Source organism: Bison bison, unplaced genomic scaffold (genome assembly GCF_000754665.1).
Source record: "Bison bison bison isolate TAMUID 2011002044 unplaced genomic scaffold, Bison_UMD1.0 scf7180017864212, whole genome shotgun sequence".
Classification (NCBI taxonomy): Eukaryota; Metazoa; Chordata; class Mammalia; order Artiodactyla; family Bovidae; genus Bison; species Bison bison.
In genome coordinates this window covers 2,395,480-2,420,419 of record NW_011494784.1, presented here as the reverse complement: position 1 = coordinate 2,420,419, position 24,940 = coordinate 2,395,480, and the positions used below count along the sequence as shown (strand labels likewise).

Below are 24,940 nucleotides of genomic sequence, written 5' to 3'. Positions count from 1 at the left end.
TACAAAAAAATGTTGCTTTCCAGAAGCAATCTGTGCCATTCTGTCGTCACCACGGTGGAGTTGGTAGGTGTGCTCAGGCCAAACAGTGAGGCAGTCGGTGGTCGAAAAAGAGTGCTGAATTATTACTGTTCATGCTCAAAAATACAAGTGATTCAACCCAGAATTCTATCAGCCAAATAATCAAGCCCAAGCTCCCCTTTCTCAGGAAGCTATTGAAGGTGTTCTTTAACTAATGGAAGACACAGGGTTTAGAAAAGTGAGGACACAACACAGGAGGGCAGTGAAGGGTTTCCCAGGAAGACATCAAAGAGTAGTAGAGATCAAGTTGCTCCAATCAGAGGATGAAGATGGAGGCCTTCAGTATGATTCCAGAAAGAAAAACAAGAAAGCAACTATCATATACATTTTAGAAAAGTATATCAAAAGAGTACAAAACAGTGTAGAGGTCTTTGTTGGATACAAAAAAAAAGTACTAAATAAAAGGCTATAAATACAGAAACAAAAGAAATTATATAAACAGCGAACAATATTGAAACAGCCACAATACCATGAGCATCATATAGTAATATAACCAAAAATTATGATATATTAGGAGAACCAAAGGAGGAGAGATTGGAAGTTGGGTGGTGGAAGATGACAGGCTGTTGACAAGTATGGATCGCTCTACCTACCAGATAGGATCCCAAAACACTTATGAAGATGGTGAATTGTGAGACAGCTCCACAAACATATTTCTCAGTAATGTGAAGATTAAGAGGAAAGCACCAAAAGCTTAAAGTGATATACTAGGAGGAGTGTGGCAGGCATTCTGAGCTTTATACAGTTTGCACTTTAATGCAAAAATAATTTTTAACTATGTGCTTGAAGTATTTAGATTAAAAGTTTTATGAAAGATAATAAATGGGAAAAATTGAGTTTCAAGACGTCGACAGGATTTTACACACCTATAAGCTGTACTATGAGAGCAAGGCAAGCGGGTTAAACGATTTCTATGTAAGCAAACTCACCTGTTGGTTCAGTTCAATGTTTGGTTGAGTAAACAGCATTTCCACTATATCTGAAATTCAAATAGAAACAATCTTTTTTAAAGAATGGGAATAAAAGCCTGATAAGACTCTGTATAATAATTTTAAAAGGATTCTTTTTAGAAGAATCTTCAAAAAACTCCTTATCACAAATTTTTCAACCTTTATGTAAATAGAAGACATAAGACTCTAAAAAACAGAATTATTTAGGGATAATTTTTTTCAAATATTTTGGCTTTTGCATTGTCACATGACATCTGTGATAGGAATATTTTTACACTTGCTGGGGTACCTAAAATTCATATCACTAATTTGTGCTTAAATTTTCCTTTGGCCATGCTATTTAACTTTTTGGATTCTTTGTTTCCCAATACTATTGGGATTATTTTCTGTGTGTTGTAGGGAGAGGGAGCAAGAGAGTAGGTTGCGGTAGATTCTCCACCAGGCTGAAATACATCCAGAAATTCCATCTGTCATTATTATTTATTGTAAGAGAGAAAGTTATCAACTGAATCACCAACTCAAGCAAATGCTGTCTTTCTCCTAAACCTTAAACTTAGAATGTAAATCGTAAAAGCTTTGGGGGATAAACTAAGCCAGAGGAGTCAATTGTGGCCCTTGTTTCAGTGAGGTTAGACAGTGGGGTGTGTTTTTCTATTACTGTTGTTTTCCTGTTGCTCTTCCAAGCCTGAGAGAGGAAAGGAAGCTTTCACTCTTTTAAGTGGAAAGGTGCCCACAGTGAGGCTGACCAGTCACATTCCACCTACAGTTTTACAGAACTTTCAGGAACTGGGCTTTTAAAAGGCTGATGTTCGGAAGAATTTAAAAAGAATAAGCAAGTTTTCTTTTTCATTTCTGTAACTCTGGCTCCCCTGGATGAAGCACATTTTCAGTGGCAAAGACATTCACGGTAACAAACAAAACGCAATACCTCTGTGACCCCCGTGACAAGCCCAGTAGAGGGCAGTGCTTCCAGCTTTGTCCAAACCGTTAACACCCACTCGGTTGTCCAGACACTCTCTCAACCAGCTCAAGTTGCCTGAAAATGTTTTATAATTATAAAAACACATGAAAAATATTCTCATTTTTTTGTTTTGCTTTTAAATCAATTTCATCCTGCCTAAATTTGTATTTGCAAAGGATTAGTCAGCAAGTCTGAAATTAAAACCTGCCCTTGTAATGCATTCTCTATGGTGCATCTTGACTTCCAGTTTATTAATGGAAAGCATTCACATCAATTTTTAATGGTAGGTTAATGGGAACAGTTGCTAAAATGGGTCTATTTAAGGTATTTTTACACTGTGGAAAAAACTGTTTTTCCTTTGTGAACTCCTAAAACTTTGAGGAGGAAAAAAAAAAACAATCAAACCTAAGAACAAGCAGACACTACTCATATTCATATTTAAAACACACTTTCAGTTCCTACAAGGACATAAAAACTAAATAACCTACTCTAAGTGCTGTTCTTTATGTTAAAGTATAGCTATTAATTTAAAATCCTCTGGCTAAATGCCCTAAATATTTACTTAAAAAAATTTTTTTTAAATATCTAGAAATTTTAAAATGTCAATTTAGTAGTTATATTTACACATAATCCTAAACCAATAATTTCCTTTTATATACTCAGATTTCAAGAAAATCTAAAATTAAATGGGAGCTTACTGTAGCCTGACAAAAACCCCCCATTATCTTAGGGCAGGGTTCTCAACAGTGGCCCAAACTGACACTTGGCATTGGAGGATTCTCTGTTATGGGAGCAGTGCCGTGCACTGCAGGGTGTTGAGTGACACCCCCAGCCTGTACCCAAAAGGTGCCAGCATCCCTCGAGATACTGCCAAATGGCCCAAAGTCTGAAGAGAGGAATTACCCTTCAGTGGAGAACCACTGATCAATAGGATCAAGTCCCATGTACTCTATAACATCTTACAGAAAAAATCCAAACACTTTTTGGCCAGCCCAATTCAAATCCCATCTCCGGTGGCTCCCTTCCTCCCCAAATCCATCCTCCCATACATACCAGCCCTATACCAACACTCTCCCAGAGCCTAGACCCCTGAGAAGCCCCAACCCTCTGCCCAGAATGAGGCCAGTTACTCACTCTGGCCTCTAGAGCCTGTTTAACTGACCCACACTTCAACAACGGTCCTTATCACGTCTTGTAAAGATGTGCTACACACATCTCTGCCTGCTAGATTCTAAGCTCTGAAAGTCACAGACCATGCCTTTCCACTTGCCACTAAGCACAAGGCAGGTAAGGGGCTCAAAAATATTTGTTGACATTTTAAAAATTAAAATCACACATTTCTGTAAAGTGAAAGAAGGCAGAATGGAGCCTGTCTTTGTGGGAGGCAAGGATTTAACTAGGAAAGGAACTTTCTGGGATAATGCAAATGTTCTGGATCTTGACCTGGGTGTTGGTTACACGGGTGTATACATTTGTCAAAAGTCATCAAACTATATAATTATTATCTGTGTGTTTTACAGTACTGTTTATCTCAATCAAAAAGAATCATACCTACCTCTTTTTGCAGCTTCATGCAATGGGTTGTCAATGGATTCTGCCTGCTCAGCCACTAGATTGAAAAGAAAAAGTGCAAATCAATGCTGAGAAGGCCACTCAAAGGATTCCGTGAAACCAGCTTAGTACCCAAGCTTCAGAAATGCCAGGATCTTTCCACCATACAGTTACCCTGACTTACTGTGGATTTTAAAAATGGCAGAAAATAAAAGTGATGTTTTATGCTTTGAAAGAAGCTAAATGTGTCAAAAGAAACCAAGTTAAGACAATAACACAATTAACTGGGAGTATAAACAGAAATAAGTGCAGTAATTAATTCGAAGTATAAATAAAAACAACGGACATGAACTTGGGCAAACTCCGGGAGATGGTGAGGGACAGGGAGGCCTGGTAGGCTGCAGTCCATGGGGTCGCAGTAGTTGGACACTACTGGACAATTGAACAACAATAAATAAAAACACACAGATCCAAGGCCTGCATACTAGCTTGCTCAAATATTTCAACAAGAAATTTAGTCAGGAAACTGCAAAAGCATTCGAGATTCATTTTTACATTCTTTAAAAACACCCTGCTTTGAAGATGGCTGAAAATAATTGTTTCCCTTGTATGCATGCATAAGAGGGGTGGGGCAAAGCAGAAATATTTTGCTTTCTGTATTCAGAAAGGGCAATCAGCACAATCAGCACGCCTACATGCCTCTAAGAAAGGTGTGTTCACTGCTGTCACAGAATCAGCAGGAGTGACCACATGAAGACTGTTGCTCAAATGAGACTTCAGATGCACCCCTCCCACCAGAGGGCTGTAACTGGACACTCCCTTGGCTACCAGGGATCTAGCAACTGAGGAACATATTGCACCCTCGGTGTCTCTGAGCAGCTGGGAAGGGAGTGCACAGAAGTTGTTTATTTGGGATTTCAAAGAGGAGTGTAGAAATGTTTAAAGCCTTTTAAAATCCAGAATGATATGGCCCTTAGACCAGGTAAGTGAGGCCCCTGTGTGAAGGGCTTAGCCTCACTCATTTCCCTTCTCCCTCCCCTTTGCTCCCCTCCACTCCTTTCCTCTGTCTCCTCCCCTCCCCTCCTCTCCTTTGCAACCTTCCCCTCTCCTCCTTTCCCCTCTCCTCCCCTAGGAACTGTGAAGTGCTTCCTAGAAATTTCGTAAGTCACCTTACAGTGTTTGGAACTAGTGCCTGATGCAAGCACTATTGGTCCAAGGATACATCTAATTAAAATGTCCAAAGGAACCTTGGAAGTGATTTGAATCAAACTTCTCATGATACAGATGGAGAAATGGTCCCACGGGCACCAGATAAGTCCCTTAAGTAAGGTCCCTCATTGTTAGGAGTAGAAGAAGAATTAAAAACCAGGACCCTTGGTTTATCAATTTGTGTACACTTTTTACTTTGCAGATTTCTATCAAAGTCTGCTTTGTCCTCCTTGCAACTAGAAGTGGCTTCATGGCAAGGGCCCACGTCTCACTGTGCTATTATTCATTTAATGAACATCACTGCCCCAGACATTAATTAACATAACAAGGCAAAGTAACTTACTAAAGAAAGGGCTAGTCTAAAAAACAAAAGAGAAAGTAAAAAAAAAGAAAAATGTTCTAACCTTGAATAAAGTAAAGCCAAAAGCATTTCCCTGGAAACCTTAAGTTCTTTCAAGAATGTTACAATGGGCATTTTCTTAAGCCAAAGAGTCAAGTTCAAGCACCTCCAGGGTCCATGACCACTCTATTAAGAGAAGGCTCAGAGTAGAAAATGTCTCAGACTAGCAATGACTCCATCAATTTCTCAGCCATAGGAGAAAGCAGAAAGGTCTCAGGAACCAGATAATCGAGAATGCACAGAATATAGCCCAAGAAAGCCACTGCAGCCATCTTACCATAGTTGCTTGGGATCAGTCCAGTCCTGCCTTTGCAGGTACCTTTCCACCAATTGGTATCACTCTGGTGAAAGAAGAGTTAAATTAAGTGGCACCAAATCCAGTTTACATTCAATCACTATTAAAACCATGTGGCTCATACTGGCCTCATTTTAGCCTTTTCAAAGGCTAGAGCAAGAGATATTTTTGTCTTCTTTTAGATAAAATACACGCTTCCAATTCAAATGTGGAGTTACTGCTTTGAACAGTAATTCCATCGGCCCTGGTCACATTGATCAAGCTTCTTGTTTCCTTACTTATGGTTATCCATTCCCTTTATCATTAAATTACAAATATACACACATCTGCCTGTAACAAATCAAATACACTTCAATCGAAGAGTTCCAATGTTCAAACAAATCACACAAAGATAATATGAAAGAGAAGTAAAACAATTATGTTTAGTTCAGACTATCTATAGGATTTTTTTTGCCCAAAGTCTAATTTCTTAGTCTCAAGATATACATATATTTGATTTTCTAAAGATCTCTTTATTTCACTTTTGTTTTTTTTTGGTAACTTTTTAATCATAAAAAAAAATGCAAACCTGTATGGAACCTACACATAGCCATTTCTTAACTGCATGAATTATTTACTCATAGCCAATACTGTTTAATGTATTACCTCACTTACAACTCCCCTCCCCTTCAGATTATTCTGAAATAAATTCTAGACATCATCTTCTTTATCTGTAAATATTTCAATATGATTCTCTAAAAGATAAGGACTTTCTCAAAGACATAATGATAATACCATTATCACAGCTTAGAGTTTTTTCCACAATTCCTTAATATCATCAAATATGTACAATATTCAAATTTTCTGATATGTCTCATAATAAGGCCAAACACTATGACTGGATGATTTGTCTCTTACGTCTCTTTTAGTCTATATTTTCCCCCTTCACTTATTTTTTTTTTCACTCCTTCACAATATGCTTGTTGAAGAAAATAGTTTGTTCTGAAGAGTTTCAAATAGTCTGGATTTTGCATGTTGCATCCCTTGTTATAAAAAAAATGTGCTCCTTTGCACCTTGTATTGTTTAAAAAGTGTTGATTAGTTCTAAAGGCTTAATTAGATTCAGATTCAACTTCAGCAAGATTATTTCATCTGTAGCATTGATTCTTCCATCAGGAGACATTCAGTGTCTAGGTCTCTCTATTTGTAGCATTAGTAACCAATGATGAGCATCTGGATCCATTATTTCATAAGGCTTGCAAATGGTGACATTCTAATTCTATCATTCCTTCTTCATTTAAATAACTAGTATGCACTTGCATGCTCAGTGCCTAAGCTGTGTCTGACTCTTCGGAAACCCGTGGACTGTAGCCCGGCAGGCTCTCCTGTTCATGAGATTGCCATTTCCTCCTCCAGGGGATCTTCCCGACCCAGGAATTGAACCTGTGTCTCCTGCATTGCAGGTGGATTTTTTTACTGCTGAGCCACCAGGGAAGCCCTTAAATAACTAGAATATTACTTTAAAGACAAACTTTTCCTCATCAACTCTCACGTGACCCGGAGATAAAGTTCATAAAGAAAAGGCAGAACAAATATTGATTCTTTTCCTTAACAGTTGCCAGAATAAAAAGTTGGTTCCCTAGCATTCTCTCAGGTTGACCAATGATGTTTAGTTTTGTTTTTAAGTACCATTAGGAGCTCATGAATTTAAACAGAGTAGATGTATTTCAATCCTTGGGATTGTTGCCCTAACTGATTGCTAAAATTGTCCTATCTTTGACTAGTGGCAGCCTCTTCTATTTAGTTCCAGTGTTTTTCCAGTGTGACCCTCATAGTCTTTGCTGGCTTCCTTGCTTTCTAATAGGAAGATGTCCTGGGCTTATCTTATACCTCTGCTGCTCTCAACCTAGTACCAGACATTTTTCAAAAGAACTTTTTTTCTTTTAATGGGAAATATATTATTATCAGGATGGTCTTTTTTTTTTTTTTTTTCACCTATTCAAAGGACAGATTAAGAAATATTTTTGTTTCTTTTAGGTAAAAAACAACACACTTTGAATTCAAATGTAAAGCTACTTAAGTTCATTGATCTTATATCTATCTATATACCCTTTCTTGCAGACTGAAACTCCCAGTTTTCTACATCATTGACCTAATGACTCATTTGCCCTAAACTGCAACATGCTTGCAGCAATCTCAGAATAACAATACCAACATTTCTCCAACAACATCATGATTAAAAACAGTCTATAATGTGGGGGCGGCAGTTCTTTCTGTTCCTTATATTATTTGACTAGAGATATTCAGTCAAAATGCCGAGTTTTAAAGTCAATTGAAATAGTTCCTTTCTGTGTGTTCTACCTCTCTGGGATACAACTAAGTTCATTTGATTCATTCTGCTTTTCATTTTCAGGTACTGCTTTTTTATCATTCAATTTTATAACTACACAAAAGTTTTACAGGATTACAAAGTGTGCTCTCCAAAACAAGATGTAATTTTTTTACAAGTCTCTATTCCGTCTATATATTTCCTCCATTCTATTTCCCTTTCCTTTCAGAGAGGAAACTACTTTTTAAAAATGTGTAACTCTTCCGTTGACTTTTTATTTTAAATTGAGGAAAATAAGTATACGTATATCCTCTCATCCTTTTTTAGATAAGAAAAGGCACACTATCTCCAATTTTTTCACCTTGCTGTTTTTCACTTAAATTACCCCATAATATTATATAGAGATATTCCTCACTCCTTTTTATGGCTGAATAATACTTTCTTTGTATATACAGCAAAGTTCATTCAACTATTTTCCTACTGATGGACATAAGGATTACTTCCGATCTTATGCTATTACAAATTGTGTTAAGTGAATCGACTTGGGTGTATGTATTTCTATAAAGCTGTGCATGTAAATAATGTACTGAAAAATAGTCTTATATATCTTTAATTCATGCCTGGTATGAAAAAATATTAACTGGGCTTACCATGTCAGTAATGTAGATAATATCACCTTCTTCAAAGTACAATTCATCTGGCTGAAGAAAAAAACACTTTAAGTTTTACTCTATGCGATTTTTTTCATGAATTAGAACACAATCATGAAAATAATTACATAAATTCCAAATCCTAAAATGTCCTTATAGGCAGCATAGATTTTTACATACTTAAATCTGCACATAACCACATAACAAAACATTATTGACAAATTAACATACGTATAAGGTGAATCTTCCCATGAGAAGCTTCAAAGATTTAACATAACAAATAAGAATTCCCAGCTCCACAAACACACATACACACATCTTATTTTCCTGCACAATAAAAGAAAGGCACTTTTATGCCAAAACAGGATTATTAATAAAAGTTTCTTACTATAAAAATTTCAAATGGTGATATATATATTTTCATAAAAGGATCAATGTCTACAATTAAAACCATGAAAAAACAGCTAGAAGTTTGGCTCTCTCCAAAATGATTAGGCTTCAAATCTAAACATTTTCATATCAACATCACTATCTACTTATTTTGAGAAAACCATTACCTTATCTCTTCATGCTCAGAGAGAATGAACATCTCATATATGAAAACAGTTAATAAATAATTCAACCATTAATAAAGCTAAAGAGCTGAAAGATATAAAGCAGTAACTCAGTCTGGACCACAAGCAGTTCTAAAGGGTTAATTGATTACATGGACAATATGTGCTTTTGGACCAACCAAACTCTTTGAATAAAGCCAGGCACTTTGATTAAACATCTTCTTTTTCCCATCAGTAGATAACATTTATCAGCATAACTTTATTAAATTAAATGATGTCTAGGGAGTTCCCGGGTCGTCCAGTAGTTAGGACTCAGTGCTTTCACTGCCATGGCCCAGGTTCAATCCCTGGTCAGGGAACTAAGATCATGCAAGCCACGCAACCAAAAAAAAAAAAAAAAAAAATTATACACAGACATATATATAATATCTATTGAGAGCAAGTTTCATATATTGGGAAATGTTTACATTACCATATTGAGTGAAAAGTGTAGGGCACAAAATTTCACACTGGATAAGATCAAAATTATGAATACAATTCTATAATGAGCATGGACTACTTTCATAATTTTGGTGTGAAAAATATTTTTTAAAGGCTTTGATATTTTTGATTATGGTTACTATTCCATACAAATAACAATTATGCTAGTGAAACAAATTTTACTTCACTCTTTCATTTTCCTTTTGTTGAGCTCTCTCAGCTGCAGACTTGGGCAGTAAATGTGACTCTGTACCAGTAGTTTATTTAGTTTCAGAGATAATCTCTATTATTACTTTATTTTCCTTGAATATAAATGAATAGTATATCATGCTTTAAGCAACCACAATTCATAAATATTTAGATGCAATATGCATTCATATATAAAATAGCAAACGATTAAGGAAACCCAAAAATGTCTGAGTTCTTCTAGAAAGCACTTCCTGAAACATCTGTTGAATTTACACTTCGATCTGCAGACACTAGACTTACGCATAGTATATCTATGCAAAATCAGCTGAACCTATGTAGATTAATGGCATACATTTTAAAATTACTGCAAATAGGCATTTAGAAGAAAGAGAGTAAAGCCTTCTAAGATTTTCTCTAATCTTTCTCTAAAATGCTCTGATGATCTATGCTCAATATTACAACCAATGTGTGATGGAAATAATAAGTAATTAGAGAAACAAACTATTTACTTTAGGAGTTCCCTTCTGCAAACTGGCTTACTACTCAGAGGCCAGAAAGGGAACTCACTTTCCACCACAGCATCCCCGGCAGGACACAGCGGCCACCCCTACAACAGTAAGATTGGCCTTCGTTGGCAATCTGAATAGACTCTCTCTCCTTTAGATGACAGTAAAGAATGGGAAGAGAGCAAAAAGCAGAATGTAAGGAAGTAAAGAAAACAGGGTATATGTGAAAACTTCGCATTTTTTTGGAGTAACTGAGTTTCTAAGAGTTCTGAAAGACTTCAATGTCTTGAATAGAAGTTAACCTTGCCCACTTATGTCTAATAATGAATCCTCCTCAATCAGTGCTTATGTGTAAGTGACACAGTCATCTCTACCGACAGTTCTGACCTTCTAAAATCACAAAGGTCAAGTTTGCCTAAATTTCCACAAAGATCATTCACCCTTGAAAAAAAGGTACATTTTAACAAAGAACCAAACAAATGACTTAAAAAGAAACAAAGAACACAGAGTCACACAGACACACACACACACACACACACATATACACACACGCGCGAGTCCCTGTTATTAGTCTTCATCATAAAAAGGAATAAAGCCTGGAAGAGTGGGAGGTAAGCATTTAATGGGTACAGGGTTTTCCTTGGGGATAATAAAAATATTTTGGAAATAGACAGAGGTGACAGCTCCCCAACATTGTGACTGTACTAATGTCACTGAACTGTTTATTTTAAAGTGGTTAGTTTTATGTGAATTTTACCTCAATATTTTAAATTGTATGGTCTCAAATAATTATTGTCATTCATGGTTTGGTAAAATGCATGATTTGTAAAATGTCACCAAGTACAGTCATTTCAAAACTTCTCAGAGCTATTTCAGATTTTAAATTAATGAATGCTGTTCAGTTGCGGTGTCTGCCTCAGCCATGTATTAGATCAGACTTATTTTTCAACTAAGGCAGCAACAATAGGCAGTCGATTTCAGTCAGGTAGAAAAAGTGTTGCTATTTTTCAGCCAGAGAAAAGAGAATGGATGGTTTACTTTCTTTTTAATCAATAGCTCCCAGCACACAATGCTACTCTCTAGTAAGAGTAAAATATCTTCTTGCAAAGAAACTAGGAGCAGTTTTCCCTAACTGAGCTAAGGAGGTGCTCCATCAAATTCTTCAGACTGCTGGCAGTATAGACAACAAGGCAATTTCATGGTTTTAAAAGTTAGATTTTTATCTCCAATATTCATATTTTCCATTAAGAAACCACTTGTGGGACACTTAATGTAAACTGTTCAATGAGGATCCACTTTTAAATTCCTGGCATCATATTCACGGAATATGATGGGAAAAGAGTGACACAATCAAGTAAGCACTTCTCTATTTCCAGTTTGTTCTTTGGTTTTTAACCATATTTTTTTTCCTGTCTCCTACTTGTTGGCCACTGGGATGTTATGGCGATGAGTACAAACTTGGTAATGTATATCCTTGTTCCTATTCCATATATTCTTGGTAACATATAATTCTCAAGGCATTAATTTTCTTGGTTTATGTAAATATATATTTTATGAAAATTTTTGGAAAGACTGTGACATCCTTTTAAAATTTTTCACTTTTGTCAATCTGGAGTCCCAAGAATTAATAAAAGAAAAAAGATCAAATTCACTACAGATGCTTTCATTAGCACTTTATAGTACTACCATGTGCCAGGCACTGACCTGGACACTTATAATCTCATCAGCAACACTGTGAAGTGGGTGCTATTCTTATCATCACATTAGAACTGAGGAGCTTGTCCAAGGCCACACAGCAGGTACACAGTAGACACTGAACTTGAACCATGACAGGCAGATTCTGGGGTCCCTGTCCTTCAGTGCCACCTCTGCTTTCTGTCATACCGGAGCATCTTGCATAGCCATTACTGGTTGCCATGGTGTCATGACCAGGATAAAAGGCAATGGCTGTGGAAATTATCTCTTGTTTCTCCCTACCCTAGCCCAACATAATGCAATACAGCAAAATCAACAGCAGTACCCTATACCTGCAAAGCATACTTAATCTCATTTGATCCTTACAACAATCCATTAAGGGAGGGCTGGGTCATGGGTATAATCTCCATCTCACAAGCAGGCTTGGAGAGGTTCAAGAACTTGCCACAAATCACACAGTTTGTGAGTGGTAGGGCTGGGCTCCTAACAGCTTTTGGAATCCCATTCTAGGGCTCCTTCCACTACAGATAGTGCTGCAAACCTAGAGGAGTCCAGTAAGCACTATATGATAGAGGTGGGTCCTACTGGTTTCCTTGCAGAAATCAACATAAATCCAGCACATAGGAAATGCTGCCCTCTCTGCATCAGTGCAACTGTACACTGGTCTATCCAGTCTTGCAGGACCTCTATATGGTGGTTTATTAGACTGAGGGTTGGGCAAGAAATGAGAACCAAACAAGGCTGGGGAGTGCCAGGACTACCTTACCTTCGAGCAAGACAGAGAAGAAATAGATTGGCCAGAAGAACCAGGAGCGACAAGCTTCCAGTGTCCTACTTGTTCAGTGGCTCACCAAGAAAGCTGGGCATTGCTGTGCCTATTCCTGAGAGTAGTACAATAGCAAAAAACTGGACCCAGGTCTTCCTGGGGTACTGCACATGTCAGCGATATTCTCACAGCTCAGCCCTTCCAACTTGCTTTGTCTCAGTGACTTTTAGGTGAGTTTAGAATGTATTGGCAGTACACTGATCCCACTAGAGAAGATAGCTACTTGGTCTCAGGGGAGAGACCAAACTGAGTTTGTCTAACAGAAATTCTCATTCAGAAAACAAATGTAAGACTAACCTAGTTCTGGGATGATGTTTAAAATACTGAACAACTGGTAAAGCACAGGCACTTAACCAGTCAGGAAGACCCTCTAAGACCTAGGGGCTACCTGCTCAGCCAGATGCCTCCCCATTAACATCTGGACTGAGGGGAGATGGAGAGGAGCAGAGTGTGGGGCCAGCAGGGCATGGGGTAGTCATTAATGACCATCTAGTACATACAGAATGAATTGGCAGCACTGCTCTATAGTCCAGGATCCTCAGGACCATGGATATTAAAAATAGCATTTTAAATGGGGAATATTCAAAGAACCTAATGAGGTAGGGACTTCCTTGGTGGTCCAGTGGCTAAGATGCCACACTTCCAATGTAGGGGGCATATGTTCAATCCCTGGTTGGGGAAGTTCAGCAGGCTGTGTGCTGTGGTCAAAAACAAGGACCCGAATGAGTTAAATGGGCTTCCCATGTGGCACTAGTGGTAAAGAACCCACTTGCCAATGTAGAAGATATAACAGATGCAAGTTCAATCCCTGGGTTGGGAAGATTCCCTGGAGGAGGGCATGGCAACCCATTCTAATATTCTTGCCTGGAGAATCCCCATGGACAGAGGAACCTGGCAGGCTATGGTCCATAAGGTTGCATAGAGTTGGACACGACTTAGCATGCAATGAATTATATTTTCTCCTGTGCATTTGATAATAACTAAGACTTTTAAAAAGCAGTAGAGATTCCATCTTGGAGTAGAACTGGAGTTGAATTAAAGTAATCAATGTATCAACCAATCAAAAATATGTGTTAAGAGAGCTGGAGAGCTGGATCATAAAGAAGGCTGAGTGCCAAAGAATGGATGCTTTTTTCAAACTGTGGTGCTGAAGAAAACTCTTCTGTGTCCCTTGGACAGAAAGGAAATCAAACCAGTCCATCCTAAAGGAAATCAACCCTGAATATTCATTAGAAGGACTGATGCTGAAGCTGAAGCTCCAGTACTTTGGTTACCTGATGTGAAGAGCTGACTCATTGGAAAAGACCCTGATACTGGGAAAGACTGAGGGCAAGAGAAGAAGGGGGAGACAGAGAATGAGATGGTTGGATGGCATCACTGACTCAATGGATATGAGTCTGAGCAAACTCCAGGAATACTGAAGGACAAAGAAGCCTAGTGTGCTGCAGTCCGACACGACTTAGTGACTGAACAACAAGAGTCTATGAATATAGAAATCACAGGCAATGGCACCCTACTCCAGTACTCTTGCCTGGAAAATCCATGGACGGAGGAGCCTGGAAGGCTGCAGTCCATGGGGTCGCTAGGAGTCAGACACTACTGAGCGACTTCACTTTCACTTTTCACTTTCATGCACTGGAGATGGAAATGGCAACCCACTCCACTGTTCTTGCCTGGAGAATTCCAGGGACGGGGGAGCCTGGTGGGCTTCCGTCTGTGGGGTCGCACAGAGTCGGACACGACTGAAGTGACTTAGCATAGCATAGCATAGCACTCCTTCTAACAGTAACAATGACTCCTTAATAGTAATAGCAGCTTTACACAATAATATCACTTAATTCTCATTAAAATTCTATGAAATTATTATTATAACTTTCACTTCACAGAAAAGTATACTGAAGCACAGAGGTTAGGTAATTTCTGAATTTAACAGGTCACACAGCTGTTAAAAGAGGCAGAGTGGGTCCTAAAGCTACTGGCAGCTTGAAACCCCTGTGTTCTCCACCCTAGACACTGTGCTGGTAAGCAGGATTTCAAGCCAAGTGTAGAATTCAGAGCAGGGACAGACATCTCACTCCACTGGGGGATGATCAGAAAGTCTTTATGGAAGAAGAAGGGTGTAATCAGAGTTTAGAGGGGTGCAGAGCCATAAGTCTAGAAAGAGGTCATAGGTGAGTTCTACTGCGCACCAAATCTAGACTGGAATAATCCACCAAGAGGAAGGAGCAGAGGACAGGAGGACTTAGAAGGGGGCTGAACCACATGGGACTCTGTCCATAGTCAATTCAAGGGTTGCAGCAGGTCATGGCCATTTAGGACAAAAGGAAGTACACACCCTATGGCATGCAGGATTCCCTGACTAGGGATCAAACTTGTGTCCCCTGAAGTGAAAACACAGTCTTAACCACTGGACTGCCAGGGAAGTCCCTTTACGTCAGTATTGGGACCAATATACTTACAGTTCTGGGTTCAAACGTATAAAGAGCTCTGAACACTTTAACTTGCCCTAAAAGAAAGGAAACAAAAAACACATGATCAGTTTTTTCATTTCTTAATTTTTGGTAAATAGTATTTATTATCCTTTATATTCTTCAGAATTCCCTAACTAAAAGCCTCTTGAGAAATTATTTTGGAATTAAATGTTTTTTCTACATAGAAGGTATTTTCTTAAATATTTGTTAAATTAAAGTATGAATAAACACACACCTCTGGGGGGTGATTTTGCTTCCCTCTCTCAAACAACAGGAGCTACCTAATTATTTGTACTCAGCTTCTGTCCTATGTAAAGCCTCTCCAACCCAAAGATCTAAGTTTAACATAAAGATACTTACTGGGAAAATTAACAGTAATTACATATTCTTAAATCAATGGCTCATGATTTTATATTTTCCAAGAGAAAGGAAATACCAGGAAGAAAAAAACTACCTGTTGGAAAAATCTATGATTCCATGAAGTCCCACAACAGAGTGCAATCCACAAATGAGTCATGTTCATGAGAACTATCCTCTGTTCTACCAAACTATGAACCCACCTGCCAATGCAGTAGATGCAAGAGACATGCGTTTGGTCCCTAGATGGGAAAGATCCCCTGGAGGAGCGCATGGCAACCCACGCCAGTATTCCACGGGCAGAGGAGCCTGGCGGGCTACAGTCCAGGGGGCCGCAAAGAGTTGGACACAACTGAGCAATGGAGTACATAACAAAACAGCACACATCTTCTGTTCTGCCAAGCCATCTCCCTTTTTATATGTCCCTTCGCTGCATTTCCAGAATACCTGGTATCAGAAATAACTGATGTGCAAGCCTGTCTCATGTGAGGGCAGGAACCCTGACCTGTTCAATCTCCTGGCACCTACCTGGCATATAGTACGAACTTAATAAATTCTTGCTAAATAAATTGATAAGAACAAAGATAGTATAGGGAAAAGCCTACAAATATCAAAATCAAAGACCTACTTAAAATGTGACAACAGTTCAATTTCAGTACTGGAAGAACCTTTAGAGATAACCGCCTAGTCCAAGAGCACCATTAGGAACAGTGGCTCCCACGGTGGGAAGACTACTTCAGAAATTATGTACATTTTAAACAGATAACTAATAAGGACCACGGTGTGGCAGAGGGAACTCTACCCAGTACTCTGTATAGGGCTATATGGGAAAAGAATCCGAAAACAAGTGGATACACGTATAACAGATTCACTTTCTGTACACCTGAAAGCAACACGACGTTTAAATCAACCACTGCTGCTCTTTAGTCACTCAGTCATATCCAATTCTTTGCGACCTCATGGACTGTAACCTGCCAGGCTCCTTTGTCCATGGGATTTCCCAGCCAAGAATAATGCAGTGGGTTACCATTTCCTTCTCCAGGGGATCTTCTCCACCCAGGGATCAAACCTTTGCCTCCTGCTTGATAGGCAGATTCTTTACTACTAAGCCACCTGGGAAGCCCATAAATCAACTATATCCCAATAAAAAAATTTTTACAGTGGAATTTTGTACATTTTTATCTTATTTGTTTTCATTCCTATTTTAACATGTTTTAAAATATAACAGCATGATATAGAATACATATAGGGCTTCCCTGGTGGCTCGGACAATAAAGAATCTGCCTGCAGTGCAGGAGACCCGGTTCAACCCCTGGGTCAGAAAGATCCCCTAGAGAAAGGAATGGCAACCCACTCCAGTATTCTTGCCTGGAGAATCCCATGTGCGGAGGAACCTTGCAGGCAGGGGGAACCATACAGTCCATGGGGTCGCAAGAGTTGGACATGACTTAACGACTAAACCAAAAATACATTATTGGAAGCAGTTAAAACCTTTCATTGATACAATATTAAGAATTATGAGGGCAAGTGTTTTATGCGTGGTATATCGAAGTACCTAGCACAATGCCTGGCACATAGGAGGCACTTAATAATTATTTACTGAAGGGATGAAGAATGGATGAATAAAAGAAAGGAACATGCACTCAAAAAGCAGTCTGAAAACCAGATTAGAATAGCACTGTCTAAAACATTTTTCGGAGAAGGCAATGGCACCCCACTCCAGTACTCTTGCTTGGAAAATCCCATGGATGGAGGAGCCTGGTAGGCTATAGTCCATGGGGTCGCTAAGAGTTGGACACGACTGAGCGACTTCACCTTCACTTTTCACTTTCATGCACTGGAGAAGGAAATGGCAACCCACTCCAGTGTTCTTGCCCGGAGAATCCCAGGGACGGGGGAGCCTGGTGGGCTTCCGTCTATGGGGTCACACAGAGTCGGACATGACTGAAGCGACTTAGCAGCAGCAGCAGCAATACATTTTTACATAATGATGGGAAAGCTCTCCATCTGTGCTACTTACACAGAGCTACTGAGCACATGAAATATGACTAATGTGACTGAAGAACTGATTTTTACACATCATTTAATTTGAATTAAGTTAAGCTGCCACATTTAGAACATGAGAAAATGAGAAGTGATGTTATGTCCATCAGGAGGGGACTACATAAATCAACTCCAATTCATCTACATGATAGCGTCATTTAAAAAGAATGCTGCAGACAGACTCACAGACACTGATGTGGCAAAGAGCCTGTAAAATATTCAGTGGGAAAAAACAAGTTATAGAACAGTATGCCAAGTACCATCCATTTATGTTGACCACACACATCTTGATTGGAAACACCAATTATGGGAATCCTCACATTCTACTTTACATACATGGTTTAAATTCATTATTACTAATAAAAGTAGCATGTACTACTTTTATTATCAATGAAAACAAAAAAGATATTTTCACTGGAGGCACAGAGGTACAGGAAATCACTTTCTTTTAAACACCCTAATATAGAAGAGCTGCTCAAATCCCATTACTTGGTGTGGCTGCAAAAAAACATTATTTTTGCAATCTGAATTCTAGTGCCACTTCCAGAAGCAAAAGTGAAAACTCTTTTTCATTTGGAGTTTGCTTTTCACCCCCATATCCTTAGGTCTAAGAAAGGAAACATTAAATGGAAGGAGAAATATTTTCTGCTGACCTAACTGTCTAAGGGGAGATTAACTGTCTTGATTACGTCAAACTTTCCAAGGAGAAGTTACACAAAGAAGCATACACTGGTGACCAAAATCAGTAATGACAGAACTTTCTTGCTCCTTTGAGGGCAAGGCAGTGATGAGACAAGTGATGGCTGACTTTGGGAACAATATCCAATGTCAACTTAATGAGCTTAAATTTTAAAACCTGGAGAAAAATTAAATGGAGTGGGACTAAGCTGCTGATTCTTTGTAACTGTATCTTTTGTGACTGTCTTACTATAAAATGTATACAACTAAGAAGAAAGTTGGAGATTTATTCATCTCTATTTATACTAAGCAGAGAGCATCAGGCAACTCTTCAGGCCATCACATGAGGGAATGTTCTCTTCATGTAATGTTGCAGAAAACATTTTCACATACAAATCTTTTAATCAATTAATATTGAGAATTCGCCCTTTAAGAATCCCTTTGAACCCATGTATCATAAAAGTCTGAGGCCTTAATTTATTCCATCCTCAAGGCTGAGTCAAGTTGAAACAAAACAATACAAAGACCAGGCAGAGGTTATGAAAGAATACCATAAAGAGGAAAAGCAGATGACTTTCATGATTACAGTTTACCAACCGTGGGTAGAGCCTTTCAAGAAAATACCAATTAATAAGACTTAACTCACTGATCATTCTTACATCATGTTTAACTCAACTGTGTGCAATGGTCTATAGGTGTACAGGTTTATGCAGAGCAATGAAGGGCAAAAAATCAGGGTCCTCTGTATTTCTATAGTATTGTCCTTGTGTGTGTGTGTTCAGTTGCTTAGCCATGTCTGATTCTTTGCAGTCCCATGGACTGTAGTCCGTCAGGCTCCTCTGTCCATGGAACTTTCCAGGCAAGAATACTGGAGTGGGTTGCCATTTCCTCCTCCATGGGATCTTCCTGACCCAGGGATTAAAACCACATCTCCTGCATCTCCTGGCTTGGCAGGTGGATTCTTTACCACTAGTGCCACCTGGGAAGCTCAGTACGGTCTTTGCAGACATTGAAGAAAAAAAAGTCTTAACAAATCATTGCGCTGATCAATTCCAAACATATTTAACGAAGGCGGATTCACAATGCAAAATAGTTGTGTTCTTGTATATTGCCAAGAGGCTAAATTAGATGCTTTCTTCAGGTGCCCTCCCTCTTGATCATTTTCTCAAGGAAGTCTGGTTATACATGCCACAAAGGGAAAGTGGAGCCAAGAAGATAACATGAATTGAATTCACCCTGAATTAAGACTGGAAACGGGCCCAATCTTTTGCCTGATGCTTTATGTGACTCTCATAAACATGAACTAGCATGTGAATGGTACTAAGGATTTCAGTAGGGCTGGCCTCCTGACATAAGCAAAATAAGTAAATTCCCATGATACCAACAGTGGCTGGCTCCTTACCTTGCCAGGAACTCCCTTCTCTTTTCTCTGAAACCCCACCCAGACCCGTAGTGAAGAGCTGAATCTACTAGTCATCAGCCAAACACTGTTTTCCTCTGGAGTTAGGCTGACTGTCCCTGCTCCCCTCATCCACACTCTCGGACTTCACTAAACTAATCCTTGTCCAGAGTAATTGAGGCTGATGGAGTAGAAGGGGATCTGGGACAGGGACCTGAACAGGCAACAGATAAGAGAATGTGCTGTTTCTGAGGTCTGCAAAAAGAATATGTATTGTTGCACCACTAAGGCTCTGAAGCAGCACTTAGAAGGACTGGGGGCTTATAAACCCAAACACAAAATTTCTAATCTACTTTATTCTCTGTTGGTGAAAGAGTGAAGAAGCTGCTAGTCTGAGCCACTATGACAGCAATAAAAGGTGACAGCTCACTACAGTGGATAAACATACCATAAATAGCAAGAGAATGACTATTCAAAATACCAGAACTAACAGATCAACTGTTTCATTTACATTCTGCTGAAAAATGTTGGGAGGCATGAGACATTTTAGATGGACTTCATTTAAAATGGCTATGATAACTACCACACACTGACTATGACAGTTAAATCTAAAAACACTGACAATGCCAAGTGTTAAGAAGGATATGGGACAACTGGAATTCTCAGACACTACCAGTGGGTGTGTAAACTGGTACAACCACTACAGAAAATTACTTGGCAGTAGCATTAACTTTTTTTTTTTTTTTTTTACAAGTCTTAACATGTCTTTGAGATCCTAAAAGCATTCTGAGGAAGAAAACCATCCTAATATTGCATACAAAAATGACCCCTCCCAGATGGTATTACTATCCCCAGAGTACACTGAGTCTCAGCATTTTTAAACTGTAGATCATGACATATTAGCAGATGGTAAAACTAACTTAGTGGTTTTTAAAAATACTAAATAAAACAGAAAAGATCAGAGTACACTGCACATAATGGAACCAATTATGATTTTGTGAAACTTTTGTTTCACTGGGACTGGACAAATGAGTAGAGACATGAGTGTTTATTTTAGAAATTTACCAAATACACATTTTGACATAACACCAAATGGTCAAATATTAAAATCAACATTTTCCAAAACTAAATGTTGCCTTTACAGAATGAACTGCTGGGAAACAAATATAAATCTGAAATTTTATTCAAAAATTAATTACGATTATAGTTTTATTATTAAAAATTCTAGTAGACCCATTTTTAAAGCTTGATATAAAAGGGCAGGAACTATAATTCCTCAACATTGCTAACTGTAGCCTGAATGAAGCTTCTGCAAAACTAAATAAACATTCTCTATAAAATGAGGTCTGTGTAAAATCAAGATATTATGGCGCTAGTTCTGCCAGCGTAGCTTTTGCCTGTGATGATTCTGCCACAGTTTGTAAGGTCCTTCCTCCCTAATAGAAACTGACTGGGGTCCAGACTCACCTCCTCTTCATCTCCTGGGCTAAAAGATTTGCCTAATGCTGGTGATGCAATTTCACTGAAAACAATCCCACAAAGACACAATGGTTTCCCCCAAATTATTAGGGATCACATTCTCTCAACAATGTCAATTCACACCTATGATCTTAACTATTTATATAATAACATTTGGACATTTAAAATCCATAGCCTCACAATTATCATTAATTACCACAACATTTTATTCTCCAATAAAAACGTACACTTATACTTTCAGTTGACTGAGAGAATTTTCAAATATAAAGTACAAAGAGGATATCGGAACTAAAGTTAGAGTATTATATACCTGTCTTTCAAAGAAAGACACAAGTACATGAGAAAACAATAAATCCAAATGACATGCCTTATTTGCATCACTGGCATGGCATGAGGAATACCTAAGCAATCTACAATCCTTGATAAAATACAAGGTGTGCCAAAAATGACACTGAAGTATGCATTTCACCATATGGTCAGTGACCCAAAGCTGAATGGCAGGTTTTGCAAGAAATTTGAGGCGAAGGTAAATTTCTGTGTACTCCTATGCTCATGTGTATATGTGTGTGTCTATGCACGTGCATTTTTGAATGTACCAGGTCACTAAGTAAAAGATACATCTCTTACTGGAGGTCAAGGTCAAAAAAAAAGTGTGAAAGCCACTACTCCAAACTATCTGATCAAGTTAGAGATTTGCTACAGGACTCTAAGGAATGGGTAATATTCTTTTATTTCATGAATCTCAAAATTCAGCTAACATATAAAATATAATATTCTCTCATCACCCCCAAAGCAGATATTCTAACCATTTTAAATAATTATAACCAACCAAAAAGAAATAGGAAGAAAATTACTTCAAAAAGGGAAAATTACAGAAAAAATAAGAACTTATTTTATATGTATATTCCTCACATTTATCTAAGTGCATACAGGGAGTATTGGGCTTCCCCAGTGGCTTGGCAGGTAAAGAATCTGCTTGCAATGGAGGAGACACAGGAGATCTGGGTTTGTCCTTGGATCGGGAAGATCTCCTGGAGAAGGAAATGGCAACAGACTCCAGTATTCTTCCCTGAAAAATCCTATGGACAGAGGAGGCTGGTGGGCTATAGTCCAAAGGACTGCAAAGAGTCGGGCACGACTGAGTAACTAAGCACAAGCAGGGTGTATTACTCTTCTTACTTTACATCATGTGGGTATGAAAAAAAAAAAAAAATCTTAGGTTAAGTAAAAGTATTAATATTATTTCCACAAGGCATGTTTAAATTATTCTATTCAACAAGCATGATGAAACAGGATGTTTTCTGTTCAAAAACAAAACAGAAGGAGCCTATGTGATAGCATTCAAGAGTCAAGGCCATCACTTCCATTGCTGGGGTGAAAGGAAACAGCTGTGCTCTGTTAGGTCAACATGGGGCTCCCATGGGCTTTGTGGGCTCCAACGCCCATGAATAGGATGGTCAGCTCAGAACAGGCTTCTGGGTGAAAATCTCTTGTCAGTCCACAAAAGTCCACTGCTCTTGAAAATAAAATGGTTTTCTTGCAAAGAAGATCACTATGTGAGTACAGCAATAAGTTTCTCCCTTCATACTTATATTCTCGGATGAGTTAAATCAAATCCAACGAACTCTATTTACATGTAACTTTAAAGATTATAATTAGCAGAAAAGACTATGAAAGTAATGCTTTCATCTCTCCTTACTCCAGCACCATCTCTTTCCTGCTGCCCTCTTATGCAATTCAAAAAAAAAACTAAAGAATTTGAAATGTGTCTTGATTTCAGCTGCAGGAATGGCAGACTCATTAAAAACAGTAGCCAGTGTGTTTTCTGACAAGAGGATTCTGTTTATTAACAGTGTGCCTTTCTTACCCATTTTTTCCTTTGCCTATACTTTTCAGTGCTTTTCAGCAAATTTCATTATTTTCACATCCGCTGGTTATTTTTATTTCTTCTCAGTATAACATAAAAGTCCCTAAGAGCAGGACTTTTCAAATGACAAGTTCACTGCCAATATGTTTTGATGGGTTAAAAATTAGAGGAAAGAGAGCAATGGTCCGTAAAACTCTTCATCTCAAGACACCTTGCTTCCAAAGTCAGCTTGGGGAGATCTCGGAGAAGAATGGAGAAAAATTCTTGATTTCAGTTTTTGGAATTTAAAGTAAAAAGGCTCCACTGATCACAGCACCTTCTGCGAAGGGACGAGGTGAGTCTGGGGACCAACTCGTGATAGCAGTGCCTGTTTTGTACAATCTGTGAGCTAAGAATTAAGAATGGCTTTACATTTTACAATTTGAGCCACGGGGGAAGTCCCAAGAATGGCTTTATATTTTAAATTGGCTGGGAGGGAATGTCATTTCATGGCATATGAAAATTACCTGAAATTCGAACTATAGTGTTCATTAATAAAGTTCTTCTGGAACAGAGTCAGTATTTATACGTCATCCACGGCTGCTTTTCCACTACCATGGCAGGGTCAAGTGGTTATAACAGAGACCATCTGTGGCTCACAACGCCTAAAATATTTACAATCTGTACCTTTACAGAAAAAGTCTGCTGCCCCCTGATCTGGTGAAGGACAAGTCAGACCAAAGAAGCACATGTCACAGCCTGAGGAGGCAGTAGGTCTGCCTCTGACTGCCCTGCAAGCAGCCTGGGGCTCAGCCTTGTCCTGTGGGAAATGACCGGTTGGGCAAATGAATTCATACATCCAAGACTGACACAGAATTTCCTAACACTGATATCTCTAATCCAAAAGGGAATGACCCATCAAAGCTCACATTTATGGGACACTTAACACAGACCAGATACCATACAAAGGGCTGACTTGTAGCAACTTTTAATCAAAACAATCCTGAAACATAATTACCTATTCACACTATTTTACAGCTGAGGAAACAGGTTAGAGTAGGTAAGGAATCCAGGTCCACACAGCTAGGAAGTGCCAGAAATAAGGTTTAAACCCAGGCTGTCTGGCTCAGGGTTCATGCTCTGAACACTATGAACATGGCTCAGAAAGATCTGAGCTTTTATTGCTGGCACACTGGGATTAAATGGATTTAAACAAATTTATATATGTAAAGTACTATGTGCAATTCCTGAGACGCTGTATGTACCCATGTTAGCTTTTATTAATTACTATAAATTTGTACTTTATCCCTTGTGTTTTTATCTTCACTGGCAAGACAGCCTTATCAAAATCCTATATATTATATGTACATCCTTTATATTATATATATACCCTTATATCCTATATATTAGTTTATCATTTATAATACCCCCACAGAGAAGCTGAAACGCTTCTGTTAAGCAAACAAAGCCTAACAGCCAATATTATAGACCTTGCATGTGCTATGTTTAGTTGCTCAGTCATGTCCAACTCTTTGCAACCCCATAGCTCCTCCGTCCATGGGATTCTCCAGGCAATGATACTGGAGTGGGTTGCCATGCCCTGCTCCATCTTCCCAACCCAGGGATCGAACCCAGGTCTCCTGCATTGCAGGCGGATTCTTCACCATCTGAGCCACCAGGGAAGAATATTATATTCTTTAGTGGCTATTAAAGAATTCAGTGAGAGTTTTAAACCTCACTGTCATTTTGAAACCTATAGCCAGTGTCCTCAGTCAGCTCAGGCTGCCTCAACAAAATACCATGAACTGGGCACCTGAACAACAGACATTTACTTCTCACAGTTCTAGATAGAGGCTGGGAAGTCCAAGATCAAGGTGCTGGCAAATTTGGTTTCTAGTGAGAGGGCTCTTCCTGGCTTGCAGATAGCTACTTTCTCACCGCGTGCTCACATGGCCCTTCCTTGGTATGCACACACACAGATCTCTCTCCCACTCCTTTTAAAAAACCACAAATCC

General features: G+C 38.7%; 1 protein-coding gene across 2 annotated transcripts in view; it reads right to left on the bottom strand.

Moving 5' to 3' along the window:
• The window catches only part of OSTF1 (osteoclast stimulating factor 1), a 62,203-nt gene that overhangs the window by 14,364 nt on the left and 22,899 nt on the right, over positions 1–24,940 (bottom strand). For both annotated transcript variants that reach the window (XM_010844894.1, XM_010844895.1), the window contains exons 2-7: positions 15,112–15,158; positions 8,403–8,453; positions 5,427–5,490; positions 3,545–3,598; positions 1,957–2,064; positions 1,008–1,057 (exon numbers count right to left, since the gene is read on the bottom strand). In XM_010844894.1, coding sequence (XP_010843196.1) covers positions 1,008–1,057; positions 1,957–2,064; positions 3,545–3,598; positions 5,427–5,490; positions 8,403–8,453; positions 15,112–15,158 — 374 coding nt within the window. The remainder of the gene's footprint in view (positions 1–1,007; positions 1,058–1,956; positions 2,065–3,544; positions 3,599–5,426; positions 5,491–8,402; positions 8,454–15,111; positions 15,159–24,940) is intronic.